The following is a 23,012-nucleotide window of genomic DNA, read 5'->3' as shown; positions in this document are numbered from 1 at the left end:
TGCAGTTATATCTGATCAAATGCACATTATTAGTCTTTAGTTTGGGTTAAACAAATACATTTTGCTTGGTTGGAACAGCAGCTACGCTAATTATGTCTCTATTTGTTTCTTTGTTTTTGCCACGGGATGTCACTAGGATTTGCACAAGCTTCAGTCTGGATCCAGAACACATGAGAAGAGATGATGCAACCCCTCAGAGGACCTCAGATGATACCAACCCTGAAACAACATACAGAACTACCACATTTTGCTATAAGTTTTATTGCATCATATAATAATTGCTGTTAATAGTGTTCATCGGCTGTTTTTTTACGTCTTTAATTGATTTTTCCGTACATTTCTGCCATATGTACATTGTGTGGACAGCGAATCCGTATATTTTCTGAAACGATGACGACATCAGCCCATGTCTCGCCCCTAGTCAGTCACAAACTACCACTAAATATTGTAGAAACTTAATTTGCTGTAAAGTTGCTTTGCAATGATTTGTATCATGAAAAGCGCTGTACAAATAAACTTGAATTGAATTGAATTGAATTATAGGCGTGTTGTAAACTCGCATATGCTCGTGCTGTTTTACCGCGTGCAGAACTGACACTGAGGGCCCATGATATTACACCCACCCACCTGTGCTTACGTTTGTTTCTACCTGTTGCTGCTCTGGTGTATATTACTGTGACCGAGATGCTGACAGTCAACACGACCTGTTAATATTTCAGCACTTTCGTCGGTGTCTCCACTCCCAAATCCGTTCCGTGTGTTTCTTGGCCTCGGTTTCACACCTATTTTCTGCTGCGGTTTAATTAGGCGACTGATGTAGGATTGAGTTGCGGTGACACGGCAGCCGTGATGGAACAGAGACGAAATCCAGGAATCACCACACAGAGAGGCTATATTACATGGCACAGTATGTTATGTTAGGTATCTTATGGAATCGAAAGAAATGAAGTCTCTCCCGACAGTGGTCATGCTCGTGTTAAATTAACAACCCGGCTCAACGACATCGGGATTTTCCTCAGTAAAAATGCACCAGGGAGGGAGTTTGATGTTGCTCATACTCAGCATCATTTTAGGTAAGCGTTCTTTCTTTCACAGTTTTTTTAATCTTTCCTTATCTGCACTTGTACAATTTAGAATGCCTGTCAGCTCGGACTTCTTCAGTTGAACTTATGTTTTATAAATTGTCAGAGTGAAGATAATATATTAAAACCAACATTTGATTTTCTTACATTACAGTTGACATGTTATCCATATTAAAATTATATATAAAAAAAGTGTAGTTTCAGCATGCCCTTAAAGGGGTCATATGATGCGATTTCAATTCTTCCTTTCTCTTTGGAGTGTTACAAGCTCTTGGTGCATAAAGAAGATCTGTAAAGTTGCAAAGACTAAAGTCTCAAATCTAAAGAGATATTCTTTATAAAAGTTAAGAGTCAACCACGCCTACCTAAAACGGCTTGTTCTAACATGCCCCCACATATCTACATCACGATGTGGGAAGATTTGCATAATGCCGCCCAAATGTTCACGCAAAGAAAGAAGGCGTAACTTTTATTCTCGCTGTAGTATTGTTGCCGCCATGTCGTGAAGGTGCTGTGTATTTCGTTGTGAAAGCGAAACTACTTTGTTTGGCCTTCCAAAAGAGGACGATATCTGCTTCGTCATGCCTGGAGCTGATCCTTGCTGGTCGCTGAGGAAATACATCAACTTCGCGCTGTGGATCGCCGGATCGGCTTTCACCGTGGACGAAGCGGAGTCCAGCCCGGGGTCGTCACATGTGGTTGCCGCAAGCCCGCCGGACACTCCTTCATCGAATCTGCCGGGCGCGCCGTTCTCAAGCCCGCCCGCCTCCGCTTACTCAAGCTCGCCTGCCGCCGCTCACTCAAGCTGGCCTCCGCTCACTCTAGGCCACCGCCCTCCACTCAATTAATTCACCGCCCTTAACTCAATTCAGATGTGTCCAGCGCATTTTATGGAGGACTTCCTGATCCTGGTAGAGTAGACTACAATGCCGGCTGTTCTGACTCACAGACTGTAAGTAAATTTTTTATATTTAAAGAATTTGCCACTGACGATTCAAACGCGAGTTTTGAGCAGTGTAGAGTAGCACTTGTTGTTTGTCATATCTCCGATCAAAAATGCAGACATGATTTTATGTTTACGCGGTGCGATGCAACGCAATGCGTAAAAAGACAGTATAAGTCATTATAATCCGTAATTATGTCCCCACTGGATGCAACAAATGCCTCGTTTATAATGGATTTTAATGTTTTTGTCTCGTCGCTCCTGCTGGACAGGGCATCACAATATGGTAAGGGGCGTAACATTTCTATCAAACGCTTGAGGTATTCGGCCAAACACAATGCACTGGAGGTTGGCCAATCAGAGCACACCTCGCTTTTCAGACCGATGAGCTTTGTAAATATCGAAGAGGCAGGGCATAGAGGAGAAACAATAATGTACAGTATGTGGAAAATAATGTGTTTTTTGAACCTTAAACCGCATAAACACATTTCATTACATCAAATACACAAAATAATGTTCTTTTTAGCAACATGATATGACCCCTTTAATTTATGAATACCTAGTGTCCGTTTGTTTCACCAGCGATATTAATGCATTAACACGCAGGCAGTAAGACCATTTTTTTACCTCTTCTTCAAAGGGATTGCATGTGGTGACTCCACAAAACCCTCGTCACCCAAGACCATCATCAGACAGAGTGAAAAGAGCTCCAGGAGTGAGGATGAATTTGAGAGGAACATCAAAGTGTTGATTGAGAACATCAGATCCTTGTCAAAAGAAGAACAGAGAGAAGAGGCCTCACCAAATCTCCATCAGAGAATGAGCAGAATGTCAGCACCCCTTGAGAGAATGGCAATTGACAGCACTAGCCTAGATACTTACTTGACAATATTCAACAGTTTATTCTCTATATACCAGCCCGCGCTGATTGACAGTTTCATTGAAACTCTTCCTCAGGCTTTAATTTGCATTTTGGCGGACAGACAGCCCTGTGGATGGCAAGCAGATTTAACCAGTACCGTTTCATCTGCATTGAATGAACAAGTACTTTCTGTGATCTCCTCTGTTAAAGCTGAAGCTTGCATGTCAACATCTAATATGCGAATGGCAGACCCCACCATGGCTCAATTAAACTCTCTTCAGGAGATGTTGACAAATGTTTTGTCCTCAGACTTCCCACTTTATCTGCTATCGGACAACGTTTTAGCCTTATGGAATAGTTTTATGGACATGGCATTTCCACCTGTGATGTCATTCATGTCTGATATCATGTTGAGTGCACTTCAAACTCCAATGGATTTTCTAAAACTTGGATTACAGTTTGGCATTGAGATCCCTACCCTAGACCAGAGTGAGATGTGTCAACAAGGTGTGTCATAGCTTTAGGTTATGTTTGTTTCTTCAATATTTATTTATTTATGAAGTTACGTTTTTTTGTTGCGTATATTAGAATACATTTTTCAGTGTAATAAGTGATTCTCCATCAATGTCTCCTTCTGTCTTTTGTGCACAGGTGACCTCAAGCAGCTTATCATGTGGTATGTCACTGGAAGCCCATATTCCTGTTACAAATATGGAGAAGAATTATATATTATATTATGATGATGCATCAATATTCTTTATATAAAGTAAAAAGCAAAAAAAAAATCATCTCACTGTTTTCTGATGATAAAAGTATTAATTTCCATTTGTATTTTACTATAAGATGACACTATTCATTCTATCGCTTGTTTTCTGTATTTAGGGGCATGAATCATAATGTGAGCTGGTCTTTTGGACAGTCACTTCTGGATATGTTTTTGGCTCCTGAAACTCCTTGCAGTTTCCCAAGTCCAGAATGTCAGGCCACAAACAGCATCCAGTTCGGTCGTACTGGCACATCCTTAGTGGACATTCCCCCGTCTATTCTCACCTGCGAACAACAAAACCTGAACCAACTCAATGAAACCCTTTGTGCAGCAATTTTAGGAGCAACATCTAAGGAATCGTATGTCCTTTATCAGATGTGTCAAGCACTCAGCACACTCTCTCAAACCGAAGTGACAAAAGTATGGAGGAACATGTGTCACATGGTCAAGAATGGCATCTTACCTCTTATTGAGCCCTGCAGTGATCCTGGCACCGCACAATCAAGTCGTAGTGCACGGTCCACTCTCAGCCTCAGCGAACTCCTCTGCGACTACCAGAACTGGACTATTGATGGTGCTACAGACCCAGCTTTGGTCTCAATGTGCAGTGAAAATGATCGTGCGGCGTTCATCCTTGCTGTGTGTAACAACGCTGAAGTTATGCAAGTGTTGGTCAGAAATCCTAATAATGCTTGGGTTTGGGAATTCTGTGCAAACACATCAGACTCATACATAGTGAACCTGTATTGCTCATATAACATATGGACTGCTGAAACCATCGACCCATCAATAGTGACGTTCTGCTGGTATAATGACATGGAGAGATTTCAGTTTTTTTTGTGTGACAGTATGGCCTTCTTTATGGTTGTGTTCTCCAGTGATGAAAACAACTGGCTGAAGCCCAATTGCTCTGAACCTCCTCCACAAATTGACATTAACACCCTTGTGGATGAGTCTTGCAAATACTCTGAATGGAAGAACGTGCGAGCAATCAGCCCTGAACAAATCTCTATATGTATCCAAAATGATGAGGTTCGGTTCATTAATGAGGTGTGTGTTGACCACAAGTTCGTCACTCTACTTGTGCAGAACAGCGCAAATGCTTGGGTAGAGCAATATTGCTACTACTCTATCAGGAATCCGCCTACTAGCCCACCGCTGCTGAGCATTGAAGTTTGGTGTAACTATAGCAAATGGACTAACATGTCTGTGGATCCGTCTGTGGTCGCTCTATGCTGGCAGTACGACCAGATTGGCTTCCGTCAGAACGTCTGCTGCAACATACCCTTGTATGACAAATTGTCCCTTCATGCTGACAACCAGTGGCTGATTAGAGAGTGCTCTAATAATGACACCACAAGTGTGTTGGAGCAGGTTTGCGTCTATTCAGATTGGAGCCAGCCTACTATTGTAGACATGACTGACATTGCTCTCTGTGCAGATCTTGACACTGAGAACTTCACTCGGAATGTATGTGCCAATGTTACAGTTTTCCAGAATTTGCTGGCCAATTTAGACAACACCTGGTTATTGGAGCAATGCTCAAACCTGACTGCTCTTGGCCGACCAGCTGAGCAGTGTCAGTACTCCAGTTGGGCTTTGGTGCTCCCGGACGCTGCTCTCCTCACTCTTTGCTGGGACTATGACCAGGCCAACTTTATCTCCTTCGTCTGTGCTGACTCTTCCATGCTGACCCACATCACTCAGGAGGCCTCCAGCCTCTGGGTTGGCACTCTCTGTGCCACATACACAGCTCCCCAAACCACCACCGTCAGTGGGAGCAATGAAACAACTCCCCAGCCATGTTTAACTATGGAGTTAGCTAAAAGGCTAAACTGGACATGCAGCACAGACTTCAGCGCTGCCTGCCAACCAGGTGCCAGTCAAGTCCAGGGTCTTCGGGTGCTGTTGCGCTGTGGGATAAAGATCCTCCAACCTCGCTTGGAGAATCTCATGACTACACAGGTGGCATCGGTGGTCAAGCAGGCCACCAGCCTGTGGGTTGTCCTGCTGTTGGCTCTAGAAGAAAGCCAAATGACCTCTCTAAGGATGACAGAGAATATTCGGCTTAGTGTGTTGGACTCAGTTGTCGCCTACATGGACAATGAAACCAACTTTGACAACAAGCGTGTGCTTTTGCAGTGCTTTGGGGTTGGTATTATTATTAAATCGCTACAAACCCAAGTAATTAATATTAAGAATAGGGCATATCATTGTTTTCATTAGACCACTGTTTCCCAAAAAAGACACTGTGAACTAGTTCTGGAAGTTCTTCTGGTTTTTCTGATTATTAATTAAGCATATCCTTTACCGTGTTCACCACTATTTTGTAATTGACCCATGATCTAGCTCATCAACATGAGGTATAAGGTGTTAGACCTGACACCGGATAATCTAAATCTCTTCCTTAGCATGTAATATTAACTCTTGAGTCATTTGATTTGTCTCTACATTAGTACTGTGATACAAATTCCTAATGTATGTTGTTGTTGTTCCTACTGCATTTCTGGTTGAAACTTTGCATATGTGTATTTCAGAAAGTTCTGACCAGTCTGATGCAAACAGGAAGAAATGTGCCCACTAACTTTTTCTTGATCAAGGTTGGATTCACAACTTCATTCGCATGTTTTACATTTTTAGCTTTGAGCTGCTAAAAATAACACTTAAAAGTGTTTGAGTCAAATTCATGTTTTGCTTTGTCAATCCACATTATCATTCATACAGAATATCTGCTTTTGTTTGCTGAAATCAGTGAGTAACAGCTTGAATTACACATTATTGCTTTTGCAGGAGTATTTCCGTATTCCTCTATCTCATCTGAGATCAGTGCTCAGTGCAGCAGACAGCATAATCGTGAGGGAGATTCTGCTGTACTATAACAGGAACTATGCCACTTTGCAGGTAGACCATCTCATCATTGTGTCATTATATATTTAAAAATAAACAAAAAAGGAACAAACAATCAGGATAAATGCATTGATGTAATTTACAGTTTTTTCTTTTTCTTTTTTGAAGCTAACAGATGATTACCTGCACACCATGGTGTCTGTGCTCTTCCAAATACACCTGCCCAAGGATATTAGCCTGTTTTCTGACATGGGTCTTTTGTTGGCTCTAGCTACACCTTCAGACATCTTGTCAATGCCGCTACAAAATAATATCAATGCGTGAGTGACACACACATATATACCTGAGCTTAAAAAGAACCATCTATTAATCACACCATTCACTTCTTGTTTATTATTTATATTATTACTGTTATTTCAACTTCATTTTATTCTCGTTTATGATGATTATGGCTGATTTGAATTGCAAACTTCATGAAAAGTGAATCCTAAGTGGGAAAATTTATACTACAATTAATTTATACTACTAAATTATACTACAATTAATTTATAATTAATTAAAAAATGATTTATATTCTGTTGTATTGTTTATTTTTAATATTTTGAATTAGCATTTTTATTTTCAATTTTTGTTAAAGTTTTGTTTTAGCTTGTTTAGTTTTGTCATTTTTAGATATTTCTATTTAGCTTTAATTTATTTGTACTTAAAATTCAACATATTTATATCACTTAGTTTCCTAGGCAACAGTTCTAAATTGGGAAGTTTTTTTTTTTAATCCAATATTTATATTTCAGCTTTATTTCCATTTAAATTTATTTGTAATTCATTTTGTTAACAATAACAACAATAATAAAATATATAAGGTTTTTACACAAAAGTCAAATGATTTAAAACATCTCCACTCCCCTACTTTTTCCCAGGTTAAGCATAATTAACGTCAGCATCAAAAACCTTTCCCTGGAGCAGCAGCAAGCATTTGGTCGATGGTGTAGTCAGTCCATGAGCTTGCCTAACATGACAGCCGGCAATTTATCCGTTATCAGAGACATTGGTAACCTGATCGCCTATCTGCCCTTCCAGAGCTTCCAGTACCTCTCACCTGCTCAGGTAACAGCCCCAACACCTCACAAAGATACCTGAACCCATCTGGCTCCGGTTAACCCTCAGGCAGCTCATCTGGGGGAAATGCCAGTGCTTGCCACAGGTTCATTGTAACAGACATGCCCTTGTAGTCTGTTTTCAATAAATAAACACAGAAACACATGAATTAAGAATGGCTGTGTAGTGGACTGTGGTGCTAACACCATAATGAAAAGTTCTTCACTGCTGTTCATATAAAGAGGACATTTCAGAATTCACAAATTTAATATGAAATATATAGAATGGTTCATATTTCATACACCAGAATAAATTTGTGTATAGGATTTACCTTGAAGCACTCAGAAATAGCTAGTAAATTTCACAAATAAAGCAATAAAATAAGAAATAATTTTGAAGTAGAAAGACTGAAATAGTATTTTCTTGTCAAATGTACTTTTACATAATTTTTGTTTTAATTACAACTTAGAAAATCTGTTTTTACAGTGCAGTCATTCTATTTTAAAATGACCATTTAAGATAAATGAAAAATTACGTGTTGATGTTAAATGATCACTTATGACATACTCTTGTTCTCATGGTCCTGTGTTGTGTTTTCTTAGCTGCTGAATGGTTTGGATGTCCTGATGAGTAATACGTTGAGTCCACTTAAGCAGCAGTTCATTGCTCAGAGTCTTATTGGTACCTTCCGGAATCTCACTGTTGATGAGTTCAGGAGGTTAGCTAAATACAATGTTTTACTCCATTAAGACGAAATCAATACAGTTTCTTGATTTTTTATTTATTTATTTTTTTTGGGACATGTAAAAAGCAAAAAAATAAAATAAATAAATTGTTTCCTCTCACACCCCTCCAGGTTAGGTAATCTGTCCTGTCTGGCTCACCCCAGCCAGCTGATGGCATATGCAGGAACGGAAGCCTTCTCTGTGATCCAGGACAACATTAGGACATGTGCAATTCAGGGTTTTAGTGTTCCTAGCAATATGGTCAGTAAACATGTTTCAGATCAATTGTCTCATTTATCGCTGTCATTTATATTCACCATCTTCTTTAAAAAAACGTAAATAACAGTAGTGGTACATATAAAATAGCCTCTGGTTTGTGGTTTCTTTTCTTTTGTGTCCAGATATCCAGCTTGGTCTTGAAATCGTCTGACCTGCAGTCTCCCTCCAGTCTCACTCCTCAGAGAGTCTCTGAGCTTGGCCCTTTTCTGCCCCTGCTGGGATCCAGTGTCCTGCAGCAGCTGACCTCAGCCCAGCTCTTGCCTGCTCTCAGCACCCTCGCCTCTGTGCCTTTCACCCCTGCACAGGTACACACCATTTTTGCCACATCTGCATACATTTGCCACACAAGGCAAATAATTTAGCAAAATGTACAGGCATAAATATTTATTACCAGTCATGATACAATTTTGCATTATTTGTTTTAAAAATGTATATCTGTTCCTATGACAGTGAGATTTTCCCTAGCATTTTATGACAAAACATCACAGACAGGTCAGTCATAGGCAAGGCAATTTATTTATATAGCACCTTATTTCATACATGGTGGTAATTCAAAGTGTTTTCCAAAAAAAATATATGGGAAAAAACTATAGTTGCAAAAAGAAATATTATTAATAAAATACAATAAAAATAAGAAAAACTAAAATAAAGGTATACATTAAGATGAATATGAGAAACATTTATAGTATCATACACAAAATTGTCAACAACTGTCAACAAAATCTTAATTTTTCTTTTTTATATTTTAATTTTGGTAGAATAGTGTGAGAAATATTCAACATTGTTTCACATTTGATTTGAATCTCGCATGTTACATCAGCAAGGTTCAGACGGTAAGATATCTTACAGTTTGACCTACACCTTGTAATGTTACACTTCTAATAATGCTACCAGCCAGATAGCCTATAGTATGGTTTTATTTGCTTGCCTAAGACCATTTTTACTTGCATTTTGCATTTGGTGGGTTAATTTTGGACACCGAGTAGACCCTAGTGGGTGAGAAATTGAGTAGAGGTCAAAGGTTACAAGCAGGCAGTGTGGGTTTAGTCTTGAGGGCTTTACAACAGATGGAAGACTGCTGTCAGAGGAGCCATGGTATCTGATATAGGTAGAGGATTGTGTCACTGCTCAACCCTTTTAATCATTTCTGCATGACCAAACATGAATTCTGCATATCCATCTCAATGTCCACCCAAAACATAAGGAAGGCAGTGGATGGGGGAGCACAGTGTAAAAACAGAAAGCTTCAGATGTCAGTAGAATGATTTTACTATATGTAGAAAGGGGGAATGTCCTTATAAAAGTCAGATAAAGTGTTTTAATTAAATAAAAAAACCTTCCTAATACCCATATAAATGAACATAAGAGACTTTATCAATCAAAATATTTATTCATCATCTTGTTTCATTGCTTTATGATGTACTGCCTTATTCACTGCCTATTAATCAGTATAATTTTTTTCCATAAAGGCACGTGTTATCATCGACAAGATCTCAGCCAATTTTAGTGTAAGTATATCTTTTCTGTCAGAGTTGAGAAAAGCTGTTCTTTCTTAATTTTTTTCTTTCTTAAATGTTTGAAAAGATGGCCAATGTCTCTTGTGAACCTGTGTGTGCGTGCGTGTGTGTGTGTGTTTGTGTCTGCGTTTGAGATGTCAGCACTTTTGCACAGCCAGCTGGCCCACAACTCAGCGTAATCAACTCTGGGGTATTTCAAGGACAATTGCATTGGCCTTACACACACTCACCCATCAGTTACTCTTTACAAATTTATGTTGCGTGTTTGAAAGTGCATGTAACATTTACTCCTATGATCCATGTGATTTGGCAGTTCCTCAAGGTATAGGATTGCACCAGGCACAAGGAAGTTGTCAAGCGGCCCTTTGTATTTTGTGTCTAAGGTTTAAGGGAACATTGTGATGTAGGTCAGATAGGTTGTCACTAGTGAGCTGGCACTCTTTCACATGCGTGGTGTCAATGAGACACCTAAAGGAAATATCTGTTTTTGCAATATAGTCTACTTATGGCACACGTTAATTATTTAAGTTAAGACTAGTTAAATTCTTTATGTAAGGGGTTTTCAAACATTTTTGATGCAGAGGACCCCCAAATGGTGATATTTCCTTTATGATAGACCCACTTCCTATATTATTAAGGCAGCTACAGTGGGTAGGTCTTATATAGACAGATGTGTGGCTTTCCTAATCAAGTCCAATCAGTATAATCAAACACAGCTGGACTCAAATGAAGGTGTAGAACCATCTCAAGGATGATCAGAAGAAATGGACAGCACCTGAGTTAAATATATGAGTGTCACAGCAAAGGGTCTGAATACTTAGGACCATGTGATATTTCAGTTTTTCTTTTTTAATAAATCTGCAAAAATGTCAACAATTCTGTGTTTTTCTGTCAATATGGGGTGCTGTGTGTACATTAATGAGGAAAAAAATTAACTTAAATGATTTTAGCAAATGGCTGCAATATAACAAAGAGTGAAAAATTTAAGGGGGTCTGAATACTTTCCGTACCCACTGTATGTATATATTCACATTACCGTTCAAATGTTTGGGCTTGCTAATTTTTAATTTTTTTTTTTAGTAAAAATATTTTGACTGTGAAATATTATTACAATTCGAGTATTTTGAATATTTTTTATTTCTATTTGAATATTAAACTGTAATATATTCCTGTGATGGCAAAGCTGAATTTTCAGCAGCCATTAGTCCAGTCTTCAGTGTTACAAGATCGTTCAGAAATCATTTTAATATACTGATTGTATGCTATACATTTCTTTTTAGTATCAATGTTGACACTTGCTAAATTTTATATGCCAAATATTTTTTGTGGAAACTGTAATACATTTTTTTTCTTTGATGAATGTTCAAAAGAACAGCATTTATTTTAAATGTTTTTTAACAATATACTATTCTTTACTTTCACTTGTGATAATGTAAAGGCTTTTTTCAATAAAAGGTTATTAAAGTATAATATTATTATATCATTTTAATAATATTCATACACACACACACACACACATATATGTATATATAAAACTTAAAATATAGATTTAAAAAAACAGTTTGCTATATATATATATATATATATATATGTTTTTTTAAAAAAAAATATTTTTTCTCAAATTTGTGGTCCCAGACCCCAGTTTGTTATGGTAAATTCTCAATGATACTGAATGTTGTTTGAATGATACTGAATATCATCTTTTGGAAATATTATAGGTATTATGTTTGTTTGTGCTCCCTCTCAGTTGGCTCTACCTGGCTCTGAGCATTTGTCTATGCTGGGATCTCTTGTGAGTGGAGTAAAGATGGAGACTCTATGGACTTTACCAACTGATGTTCTGCTAGAAGCGTTACCTGCTATGAGCCTTCAGACACCTGGGCTCACCCCTCCACAGGTCAGCACTATCATCTCCAAACTCTGGGTAAGAAAATCACTTTTCCCTTTAGGCCTCTGAACACAAACATCTCATATTGGAGTATTAGTTAAGGGAAACAGCTGTAAATAAATCCATTACTAAAAGAGCTTCAAGTATTAACACCAGAATGGATATTCATAACCAAATGTAAATCAAATGTGCTCCATTGTTGTATCATTGTTGTGGAATAATTTCTAGTTTTTTTTAATATCGCTTTGAGTTAAATATATATATAAGTTATATATATATATATATATTTGTGAGAGGATATTATATATATATATATATATATATATATATATATATATATATATATATAAAATTTACCATATTAGCACAAATACAGTGAATTTCATCTTCCATGCTTTCAGGGTTCTAGTTCTGTGTCCCAGTGGATGGATAAAGTCAAACCTTTGCTCTCTAGCACTCCACTCCTCAGTGTGATTCCCCAAGTCCCTCTGCTGCTGATCAGAGACACTGCTGTACACACTCGCCTCTGGAACACACAGCAGGTATGTTCTAGTCCAGTAATACACACTTCATTTATCAACCACAATTACAGTAAAATTACAGTGCTTGTCAATTTTAGGTTTAAATGTATTTTTTTTAATTAGTATTTTGTTAACAGCGTCCCTCTGACTGATGGCAGTGATGATGTCATTATAATATTTGCCTACTGAGTTATTAAAGGTTTTTTTTTCTTACATTTATTTGCTTACTGAATTGTGAATTGTGATACATATTTATTTAGACTAAGATTCATAAGATTGGGGTCAATATGATCTTTCAATATTTAAAAAAAAAAAACTATCTCATGAAGGCTGTGAAATACAGTAAAACTAGTTTACAATTTATGTTGCAATGTTTTGTTAAAATTGTTAACTGTTTTCTTTTGATATATATTTTAAGCTATTTGAAAATCTGGAATCTGAGGGTGCATAAAATCAAAATACTGAGAAAATCGCCTTTAAAGTTGTTCAAATGAAGTTCTTAGCAATGCATATTACTAATCAAAAATTATATTTTGATATATTTATGGTAGGAAATTTACAATATATCTTCATGGAACATGATCTTTATTTAATATTTTATTTAAAATTTTGACCCATACAATGTATTGTTGGCTGTTGCTACAAAATTTACCCGTGCGACTTATGACTGGTTTTGTGCTCCATGGTCACATATGCTGATTTGTGTTGAACTAACATTTCTTATTATTATCAATGTTGCTGCTTAATATTTTGTCAAAATTGGGACAGATTATTTCAGGATTCTTTTATGAACAAAGTTCCAAAGAACAGAATTTATTTGAAATAGAAATCTTTTGCAACAATAAAAAAATGTTTTTTGTTTATATCTGTTTTAGAATGGTTTTTTGTATATATCTGTTCTTACAGTGCAAAGACCATGTAGCATTTCATTAGCGCAGAACCAAAACCTAAAACATAACCTTATGTGAAACTTAACACTATTCATATGCTGCCTTTCAAGCATGGGTATTTCTGCAAATCTGGTTAAGATCTGATGGGCAAAATATATTCTTTCTCACATAGTCTGACGAAAGGTGTGTGTTTGAGCAAGAGGTCATAACAAGAGTGTTTTCCATCATGACACTCCCTATTACCACAGAGATCTGTATAATACCACAGTGTCTAATTGCTGGTTTAATTATTGATAATGGAGCACAATAAAGCTTCTTTGATTCTCTAACCTCTGATGTAGTACCCTAGACAGTGTATTTCGTGTTAACTAGGATAAAATAAGATGAAAACCAACCTAAGTTGCTCTGGTACTGTCTTTCCCTTTTTCTGGGACATTAAGCATGAAAGTGTTTTGTAATCCCCCTTTCCTGTTATAGATAAGCTTACAGAGACAAGAAGTCACTGATTTCACTGTTAATGTATGATTAAATATTTAACAAGTTAGAGTAATTGTGCCCCTGACTTATAGGTACATTTCTTAAAGGGATAGGTCACCCAAAATAGATTTTTTTTTGTCATCATTTACTCATCCTCATGTTGTTTCAAACCTGAATGGATTTTATTCTTCTGTTAAACACAAAAGAAGCTATTTTGAAGAATGTTGGTAACCATTTGCTGGTAGCCATTTACTTCCATAGTATTTTTTCTATACTATGAATTGTCCACAGTTAAAAGCTATTCTAAAATCTCAAATCCTTGATCGTTCCAATAGCATCCTTGTATTGTTTTTTCATTCAACAGGCTAAAGTTCTCTTTAAAGAGGCTGTCGTCTCTCACCCAAGCCTCTCACTACAAGAATTTCTGTAAGTTTGGCCTTTAGGGATTTGTGAGTTCATTTTATGATTATAAATAAGGTCTACAAAATGAATCATGACACTGCTCAGTGAAGTACTTAAGTATGATCATGTTTTTCTTTCTCTGACATGACAGATCTCTGGGGACTCTGGCTACGGGAGTGAGTTGCACAGACCTTAGAAGATTGTTCCAGAAACTGGCATCTCTATCTCCTCTACGTGACATTATGACATTTCTGAGAGAGCAGCCTGTGCCACTCCACCCGTCACTGGTATCTAGTAAACCTACATTCAAATCCAGGACCTAAATGTTACAGATTTCCAGTTTAGTTTATTTTCTTCTTTATTCAGTCAAAATCTCACTAAGGTCAATCTTACTCCTAGTTCACTCAATCTATAAAATTGTGTGTAGGCCTACCTGTAAATTGAGTACAGATGTCTTGAATAATGGATCGAGTGTTGCACAAACCACTCTCTTCACAGAAGTTTCTTTTCTTTTCTGTACTACAGAAAAAGTGTGTATTTGAGGAACTGTATAGGTTTGACTTCTTCTCAGAGTTACTTGGAGATTTGGGTTCTCAGATTGCTCTGTCACTTCCGTGAGTCAAAATTAAATTCAATCAAAATACATTTACATGTGTATAAAATTATGTCTTCACTTGTTGAATTTCATGTTGTTGTCTAAAGGCTGAGCACCATTAAGAAATTTCCACCAGATAAGATGCATTCCCTGAAGAAAATTATAATACAGGACCCATATTACTTCCTACTGCTTCCCAGCACCAAACAAGCTGTCCTGGTGGACAAGATGGTTCAAAGACTGGTAAAGAATATCATTTTACTGTCTAGAGGTCATGCACATACTTTTGTTGTGGATCAATCCAGTGAATGATTTTGACAGGGTTAACAACCCTGATTCTATGTAAATTTAGTTTAACCTGCACATTTTAAAAGAGCTTTAATGTCAAATTGACCAGTTGGTTTAGTAACCTCTGTGAATCTCCAACCACTATTTCTTTGATTTTCTCATCAGGATATGTACACTGGCCTGTACACTGAAGAGGAGTTTCGTTCGCTAGGCGTCATGGCTACATTTGTGACAGATGAAATGTTTTTTAAATTGGATAGGAGCTTTTTTGTTGATAGTCTGGAGTTCCTACAAGGATTCTGCTACAATGCCAATAAAAGAGACCAGGTGGCAAAGATGCTAGAGGAACAGTGGACATTTGGGTATGGACAGCTAAAACTTCATTTTCTAGTTCCTATTAAATCACTGGAAAATAAAGCTTGCATCAAACCCAACAAGTTAACTGTTTTCTCCGCATAGCCCTGTAAAAAAATGGACATCAGAGACTCTGAACCAAGTGGACCGCTTCTTGTTTTTTCTTCCGAAGGACACTATTCAGCTCATCCCCTTAGTGAGTGACCAGATATTTCTTTGTGTCTGACACAGCTACGTGTCAACTGAACACACGTATTGTACCTCATGACCAACTGACCAAGTATTTTCGATCACTTTTTTGACCCGTCTACATGTGTGCATGTGTCTTCAGGGTTTGATGAGCTTAGAGCGCATTGAGAGGCTGTTCCTGAGTCAGCAGGAGTGGGAGAGAGGAGAGTTTGGCTCTCTGTGTCAGAAACCCTCAGAGCTGTTTGAAAAGCAGCAGTTTGTGCTTCAATTCTTCCTCGGCTTCCTCAGAATTGGACGTGCCCCTTGTAAGTACAATTCTCTGCCTTGACAGAATGTCATCTGTTTAAATCATTCTGTTCACTTTAAATAGATAACAGATTGTGAAGGAATATAATACAGTAGTATGGCTGTCACTTCACACTTTTGACCACTCAACCCTTTTCATTTCATCTCTCCATCTCTGTGTCTTAGATACTGGACTGATCCCCTCTTGTGAGAGCCTGCATGGGACACAACCTGCTGCCTGGACTATTGACAGCCTTAGAAACATGCCACAAGCTGCATTTCGGAGGTGCTTGGAGCTCATTGGCCAGGATCCGTTTTTCAGGGCATACGAGCTGTTAACGCTCCTTACAAAGACCAAAGAGGTGCCTGAATTGCTCCATTTCTCCAACATAATATGTTGGTGATATTCAGTGAATATCTGCGGCATTATAAATAGTGGTCGATTTTTTTGTCTGTGTGTAGGTGTATGGGATGCCTTCCTCTTTTAACTCTTCTGTGATCTCTCAGTTGGGTCGCATTGCCACTCAACTCACACTTGAAGAATTGGCCTCTCTTAGACTCTCTGAAATTCAGTCAATTTCAGCTATGGGGGCTCTCAACACATGGACCAGCAGACAGGTAAAATGTTGATGAACATAAGTAAAAGTGAGCTGGAATGGCTGGTAAAATTGTGATTTGAAAAACACAGTATACCACTAATGAAAGAAAATGCACTGATTGATTTTGACTTGAGAATACTGTTTTTATTCATTTCTTTATTTATTATACATTTTAATGCACATTAACGTTCAATCATTGGGATTGGTATGATTTTTTTAATGTTTTGAAATAAGTCTCTACTGCTCACCAAGGCTGCATTTATTTGATCAAAATTACAGCAAAAACAACAAAAAATATTTTGATATATGATTACAATTTAAAATAATTGTTTTCTGTATTTTAAAATGTAATATATTCTTGTGATGGCAAAGCTGAAATGTACTGCAGCCATTACTCCAGTCTTCAGTGTCACATGTTCCTTCATTTTAATATGCTGACATTGGTTCTTAAGAAATATTTATTATTATCAATGTAGAAAACTGTTGCTGCTTAATATTTTTTTATGAAAAGAAAATTTAAAAAAAAAACAGCATTTATTTGAAAAAGTTTTTTTTGTAACGATGTCTTACTACATGTTAGTAAAAATCTTACTAATCCCATTTTGAATGGTTGAATGTACATATTGTAAATGACCTCTGTTTGCAATTGCAGCTGAAATTACTATTCTCCACCGTTCTGAACTCAACCAGAAAGACGCCTAGCCAGTTAGACTCCAGCACTTTTGTGGCATTGGGGCACATTGTGTGTGGCATTGATGCACCAATCATGCGCAACCTGAATCCAGTGGAGTTCAGGTTGAATTATCTAAAAAAAAAAAAATCACAATTATCTGAATTATCTAAAGATTTGTTGCATGTATGTTTCCTTCAATTAAATGTACTCTTGTGCTTAATGTAAAATGTGTTGTTGTTTTCATTCCAGTAAAGCAGTTTTGTGGCTTGGCCGTTTGAATTTGTCTTGCTCTGAGGAGCAGCTGCAGGCATTGACAGGGCTGCTCAGTCATAGCTTGGCATTTGGACAGGTCAGCTTCTGGGGATCAGAGGTCTTCATTGAGATCGGAGCGATTGCAGGTACAGCTCAGAACTTGTAATCGGAAAGTTGGTGGATTGATTCCCACAGAAATCCCCATTGGGACCTTGAGCAAGGCACTTAACCCAAAGTTGGAATTGTCCCTGTAATAAATGTACTTTGTGTCACTTTGGATAAAAAGAGTCTATTAACAGATATAGTTTATCATAGAGAATTGTTTATTAGCATTAGTAGCTTAAAGAACTTGATTTGCTAGTTTTGGTTCATAGTTGTGGTAATTGATGTTTTTTAGTCTATACGTGGTGTTTTTGTGCATTTTTCCCCTTTCTGTAGCGGGACTACCTGACATAGCCATGTCTGCTTTGGTGAGGGAACAAATTGAAGGAATCACACCACTTGCCATCTCTCTCATCCCAGCGGGCAAATTTGCAGTTAGTATCTTTTTTTTCTCTAGCCTCTTTAGTGCCTTGAACTAAAATGAATGATGTATGATGAATGTATGTGGCTATTTGATTGTATTCATAACTATTATTGACACGGCAAGGAGGAATATCTTTTCTAATTCCTGTCACCGATTTGACAACAAATGATACAAATCAAACAAACTGTTAATTTCTTTCATTTCTTACCTCAATTTCAAGATCTCAAAACACTCTTTTGATGTCTTCTGTTTTTTTTAATTAAAAGTATTTTGAAGTCATTCTAGGATCTTTATTACCTGGTGTATCTGCTTTCTCTCCTCACAGGTAGTGTTTAACCAGGCACAGATTCGTATGTTCACCTATGATCAGGCCGTTGCTGTGACTGAGGCCCAGCGCTCCGCTCTGTCTACAGTACAGCAGACGGCCCTGTCCATGGTGCTCAACCCCTGGGAGGACAAACCTGTTGATTTCAGAGGTACTTTCACTCCTGCTGTGAAAAACCGAGGGAGAAGGAAAAACTGTTATATTATACATTAATATAAAAAAGTTAAATGTGTGATCAATCTCAAACCTGAATGAATGATTGATATTTGGACATTTTGGGTTGTTAAACGTTCTTTATTCTGTCTCACAGTTATTTTTGTGTATCATTTCAGGCATGTCACTGGGAGTTGCAATGCACCCCAGTCCTTTTTTCTACCTCTCCAGCGTCCTGATAATGCTGCTGTTTTCTCTGGGATGAGTTAGGTCTGTTGCTGCTCAATTGCTGCTATACTGAATCGAACTTTTCTTTCCAAATATGTGCAATGTGATGTAACTGTATTACTTTATTTATAAGACTTATGAGAAATACAAGAACAATAACTATTTCTATAATAACTATAAATATTTCTTTCAGCACTTTATTATAGTTGGTCAGTGAAAATGTGATTTTGTTTGATTGTTTTTGAATATTTGCTTGCTTGGATAATAATGTATCAACCTAGGTATGTAATTGCCTAAAATGATTTGGTTTGACTTGTGCTTTATGTTCAAATTCTTGTCCTGTTTTTATTAGTATCATTTATTTATTTATTAACTGCTATAACAGCCTTCATACATTGAAATTCTGGAAAAATATCAGAAGGGGTTGTATTAACTTAAAGTAAAAACTTGATTGTGAAGTTTCCTTTTTCTTTCATTTGTAAACAACTCACTCATGTTTTTAATTTGGCTACTTATGAAACTGTACCTATTTGTCATAATATTGCGTGCTGCCTGTTGTCAGACTGTATTTTAATTTTGTATTGTTGTGCATAAACCAGTGCATATATCCTTGGAAATAAAGCAGTGGCGTAACTTATGTCTTAAAAAGTGGGTGGGACAGGAGAGAGTCTTTGAGAGTGTTTGTGTATCTATGTATTTATTCACGTCGGTGAAATAAAGTATTACAAGAGACATAAGGGGACTTCTAATTATAAAACTACAACAATTAAGTATAATAATAATTGTACAAATGTACTACTACTAATAATGTACTATTATCATAATTAATACAATTATAATTATGACTCAGTTTATGGCCTGACGCATCAGACTTGCGCAACAGTAATGACTCGTCCTCTTGTGCGCCACACGGGGGCGTTGTAGCCAGCGGCACGCGGTCTCCAGTCCTCCGGTATCCCGTCAGCATGAAGACAGAAGAGCGTTGATCAGAGCAGCACATGCTTTCTCTCGGCTACTACTTTAACTAACTCACACTTAGCCAAGATGGCGGATTCCGACGACTGGGGTAAGGATTACTTCCATATTTAGAGCTAAGTGTATGACAGGGTGTCGGTCACTGTCTTAACCACGACATTATTTTGTTTTTCCAAAGACGTTGAGAACTTCGAGCCGAGTGAGCCGATCAGAAGTGGCGCCGGGCAGCTGGATAGATGGGAAGGCGAGGACGAGGAGGAAGACGTCAAGGTAGCGTGCTAATGGCCATGCAGTCAAAACTTTCTCACTAAAGAGCGTTTTAGTCCTTGCAGTTCTGCCTTATCGTATGATATGTGGCTAAAGGTAGCAACACTAATATGGACAATCATGGTGTTTTGTATTTTTAGCCGTGTAGCTAGTCTAGAATAGGCCCGTTTTATTTAGTTCCACCAGAAGTATCCAGTTGCGTGTTCATGATTGTCTAGTACTACTGTTACACTGACAGTTTCTGTGTTAACGTCAGCAAACGTGTCATCTGCCAGCTTGACGGGTCTGTTTCTCTTTGAGCAATAATAAGTTGCCAGCCAATTACAGATTAATCAAACTAATATAGGAGTTTTGGCAGCACATCGGCCTCATCATGCGAGTGTCCATGGTTGAAATGTATTGACTGAATCCAGTTCCGACAGCGACCAAGTGACAGGACACGTGGAGCTTCATTAGCAGCTTTTTCACTTGTTTTACTGGTTCGTTGTACGAGCTCAATTCAAAAAATATGTTGCTCGTCTTAGTTATTACAATTGTTGTAGCTACTTTAGCTTGTAATGTATTATTTAGCGCAGAGAACGTGGATGAAGTTCTAGAATTCTCTTTCGAACTGAGAGAATGTGAGCGCGCGCGTAATTATTGCCATTTACTGCAAGTTGTTTTGTTTGAAAGGCAGCTCTGGAAAAGAGTCCCCGAATTAACCTGCTAACCGAGGCCTCAAGAGTTCAAATAAACCTTTCTGGAATGACAGTATTGTGCAGGGTGCCCACGGCCATAGAAAACCTAGAAATGTCAGGAAACTTCAAAATTATGATTTTTGCGCCTTAAAATCTTTTAAAAAGGCATGGAGGAAATTTCTGTAGTGCACTTGCTTCTACTTACTCAGCTCAAATATAAAAGTTAGCTATCATCGGTTTTGTTTTAAATGGCTTCATTACTATTTCTGCAGGTTCAGTATTCATTGTTTATTAAAGGAATTTCTGCTTTTGTGAATTTGTAAAAACTGTTGTTTTATCATCTTTGGGCCTGTGTAATTATAATGGCCAAACTAATCAAAAACACTTGTTCTGTTAATAATTTAATGATAAGGAAATAAGTAAGGAATAATGAAGTATTGAATCATTACATTATTCTGCTTATTACACGGCTGAAAGTAAATAGGGCATGTAAACATTCAAATTGAGTTCAATTTATTTTGTTAGTTTACATATGGTTACCATACATTTTGCTTTCTGCAGGATAACTGGGATGATGAGGAGGAGGAGAAGAAGGAAGAAGAGAAGAAAGTTGAACAGAAAAAAGCAGGTACTGATCTCTGTTGAGTGGTCAGATTTTACAATGTAAACATGTTGTAGGCAGAGCCATTGCATATTTGTAAAACTCGCCATTAAGTAGATCTTTTGGGTGTGTGTTGTTTTATTACTGTTTTTCTTTAACCCAAGTGGAAAGTACTCTTATGGTTTGATTTACATTTCCTGTAGAGTTGAAACCCCCTGAGAAGAAAAAATTAAGTGATAAAATAAAAGAGAAAGAAAGTTTTCAAAAGAACAAACAAGATGAGTTGAAAAATAAGGTAAGAAAAAATATTATTACTTGTATAATTACTCATTAATGCATTAGCCCCTTTCTTTCCTGATACTCATTTCTTTTGCGTATCCTAAACCGTTTAACCTTAGTTTTTGAAACCTGTGAACAGATGGAAGAAACGGTGAGTGAGACTCTATCAACAGAGGAGCAGCATGCAGAGAAGCTTCGACTGAAGATACTGCAGGAGGAGGCAGACATGGAATTGGCCCGTGAGGCGTTTGGTAAAAAAACAAGTTGTGTGCACTGCACTATATGTGAAGCTTTCCAAGTGCATATTTTAACAGTTAATCACTGAACAATCATTCTGATTTCAGGTGTCGATCCTGCTGCTGCAAATGCCTCTACTACTGTTATAACAACAAACAATGCCTCTGGAATTGAAGCCATGTGCCCTTCATCCAAAGATGACTTTGTTGCATTTGAAAATTTACTGAAAGATAAGATAGCACAGTTTGAGAAATCAGTGCATTATTCCAGCTTTTTGGAGTCACTGTTTCGAGAGCTTTGTATTTCATGTAAGTGCGGAAATATTTTTTTGTTAGTAGTTTGTGTATATTTTAATAATGGTTGTTTGTGATTGAGAATTACTGATATTTCCACAGCCTTTTACATTATATAGTGGACCTCTCAAACATAAAACCTTGCACATGTCTGATGACTAATGTCCCCCCCCCCCCCCCCCCCCCCTCTGTGTAGTGGAAGTAGATGACCTGAAAAAAATCAATAATTCTTTGTCTGTTCTGCTCAGTGAAAAACAAAGGCAAGAAAAGGTGAGTTGAATGATTTTGCTTCTTTGTACTCCGTTTTAGAGAAGCTTCTCAAAACCTCATTTGAGTGGAAAAGAACTTGATTCTCGCCTAGATTGAGAATCTTATTTACAGCCACTAAGACTACTTGTTATTTATAATTCTGTATTGTTCATTATAATCAAAATATCAACAGCAAAATACTCTATATTAATTTGTTGCTGTTATTCACAGGAAAAGAAGGCAAATAAGAAGAAGAAGAAAGGTGTAGTCCCCGGTGGTGGATTGAAAGCAACCATGAAAGATGACTTTGCTGATTATGCTGGTTTTGACGATGGCTATGGCAATGATTTTGATGACTTCATGTGACGAAGGTTCATCATCCCCCTTCCCATTCCCTCTGTGCCCAGATGCCCTTGCAGACATGCAACATTACTCTTTCATGCTTCTCAGTGCCATCTTGGACACTGAACAATTGTCAACCCTTTACTTGGTTCCAGTGGTGACGGACTCCTCATAAAGCTGCTATAAAGCTGCCATTTGCACCCCAGCGGCAAATGGGGGAATAGTACATTTATTCAGACGGCCTTGAAATCTCATTTTTATTTAAAAAAAACAGACTGTATGATGTGGGACATTTTTGATGGAGGCGTTTCCTCTGATTGGTTTAAAT

General features: G+C 37.5%; 2 protein-coding genes across 4 annotated transcripts; both read left to right on the top strand.

Moving 5' to 3' along the window:
• Positions 1-1,026: 1,026 nt before the first annotated feature.
• Positions 1,027-18,951, top strand: strc1 (stereocilin 1). Its single transcript, XM_016285421.1, has 28 exons — positions 1,027-1,073; positions 2,666-3,394; positions 3,539-3,563; positions 3,770-5,804; positions 6,191-6,253; positions 6,444-6,554; positions 6,669-6,820; positions 7,421-7,607; positions 8,201-8,316; positions 8,455-8,584; positions 8,725-8,907; positions 10,072-10,110; positions 11,867-12,043; positions 12,409-12,549; positions 14,260-14,321; positions 14,449-14,584; positions 14,823-14,911; positions 15,000-15,135; positions 15,346-15,542; positions 15,640-15,730; positions 15,866-16,028; positions 16,195-16,370; positions 16,471-16,626; positions 17,260-17,402; positions 17,530-17,678; positions 17,971-18,068; positions 18,384-18,534; positions 18,716-18,951. Exons 1-28 carry the CDS (start codon positions 1,046-1,048, stop codon positions 18,799-18,801), a joined length of 5,949 nt encoding a protein of 1,982 aa, XP_016140907.1. The 5' UTR covers positions 1,027-1,045; the 3' UTR covers positions 18,802-18,951.
• A 707-nt stretch (positions 18,952-19,658) lies between these two features.
• Positions 19,659-22,947, top strand: eif3jb (eukaryotic translation initiation factor 3, subunit Jb). Of its 3 annotated transcripts, none has more exons than XM_016285360.1 (8): positions 19,659-19,830; positions 19,918-20,009; positions 21,245-21,311; positions 21,488-21,579; positions 21,703-21,826; positions 21,908-22,108; positions 22,290-22,363; positions 22,574-22,947. In XM_016285360.1, the coding sequence occupies exons 1-8, from the start codon at positions 19,809-19,811 to the stop codon at positions 22,706-22,708; spliced, it is 807 nt and encodes a 268-aa protein (XP_016140846.1). In that variant the 5' UTR covers positions 19,659-19,808; the 3' UTR covers positions 22,709-22,947. The 3 variants fall into 3 exon arrangements, with proteins under 3 accessions (XP_016140846.1, XP_016140848.1, XP_016140847.1); XM_016285362.1 differs by having other exon boundaries at positions 22,342-22,363; positions 22,574-22,692; XM_016285361.1 differs by having other exon boundaries at positions 19,660-19,830; positions 21,703-21,814.
• The last annotated feature ends 65 nt before the right edge of the window (positions 22,948-23,012 follow it).

This window comes from Sinocyclocheilus grahami, unplaced genomic scaffold (genome assembly GCF_001515645.1).
Source record: "Sinocyclocheilus grahami isolate Dianchi unplaced genomic scaffold, SAMN03320097.WGS_v1.1 scaffold196.1, whole genome shotgun sequence".
Classification (NCBI taxonomy): Eukaryota; Metazoa; Chordata; class Actinopteri; order Cypriniformes; family Cyprinidae; genus Sinocyclocheilus; species Sinocyclocheilus grahami.
The sequence above is the reverse complement of the archived record's forward strand: the minus strand, read 5'-3'. Positions and strand labels throughout refer to the sequence as shown.

Excerpts from the sequence above, each read along its gene's own strand:
- eif3jb (XM_016285360.1), top strand. The coding sequence starts at position 19,809 with ATGGCGGATTCCGACGACTGGG. Across the intron at positions 21,827-21,907 it reads GGCGTTTGGTAAAAAAACAA|GTGTCGATCCTGCTGCTGCA; the intron begins GTTGTGTGCACT and ends TTCTGATTTCAG. Across the intron at positions 22,364-22,573 it reads AAAAACAAAGGCAAGAAAAG|GAAAAGAAGGCAAATAAGAA; the intron begins GTGAGTTGAATG and ends TGTTATTCACAG.
- strc1 (XM_016285421.1), top strand. The coding sequence starts at position 1,046 with ATGTTGCTCATACTCAGCATCATTTTAG. Across the intron at positions 14,912-14,999 it reads CAGATTGCTCTGTCACTTCC|GCTGAGCACCATTAAGAAAT; the intron begins GTGAGTCAAAAT and ends TGTTGTCTAAAG. Across the intron at positions 17,403-17,529 it reads CTGAATCCAGTGGAGTTCAG|TAAAGCAGTTTTGTGGCTTG; the intron begins GTTGAATTATCT and ends TTTTCATTCCAG.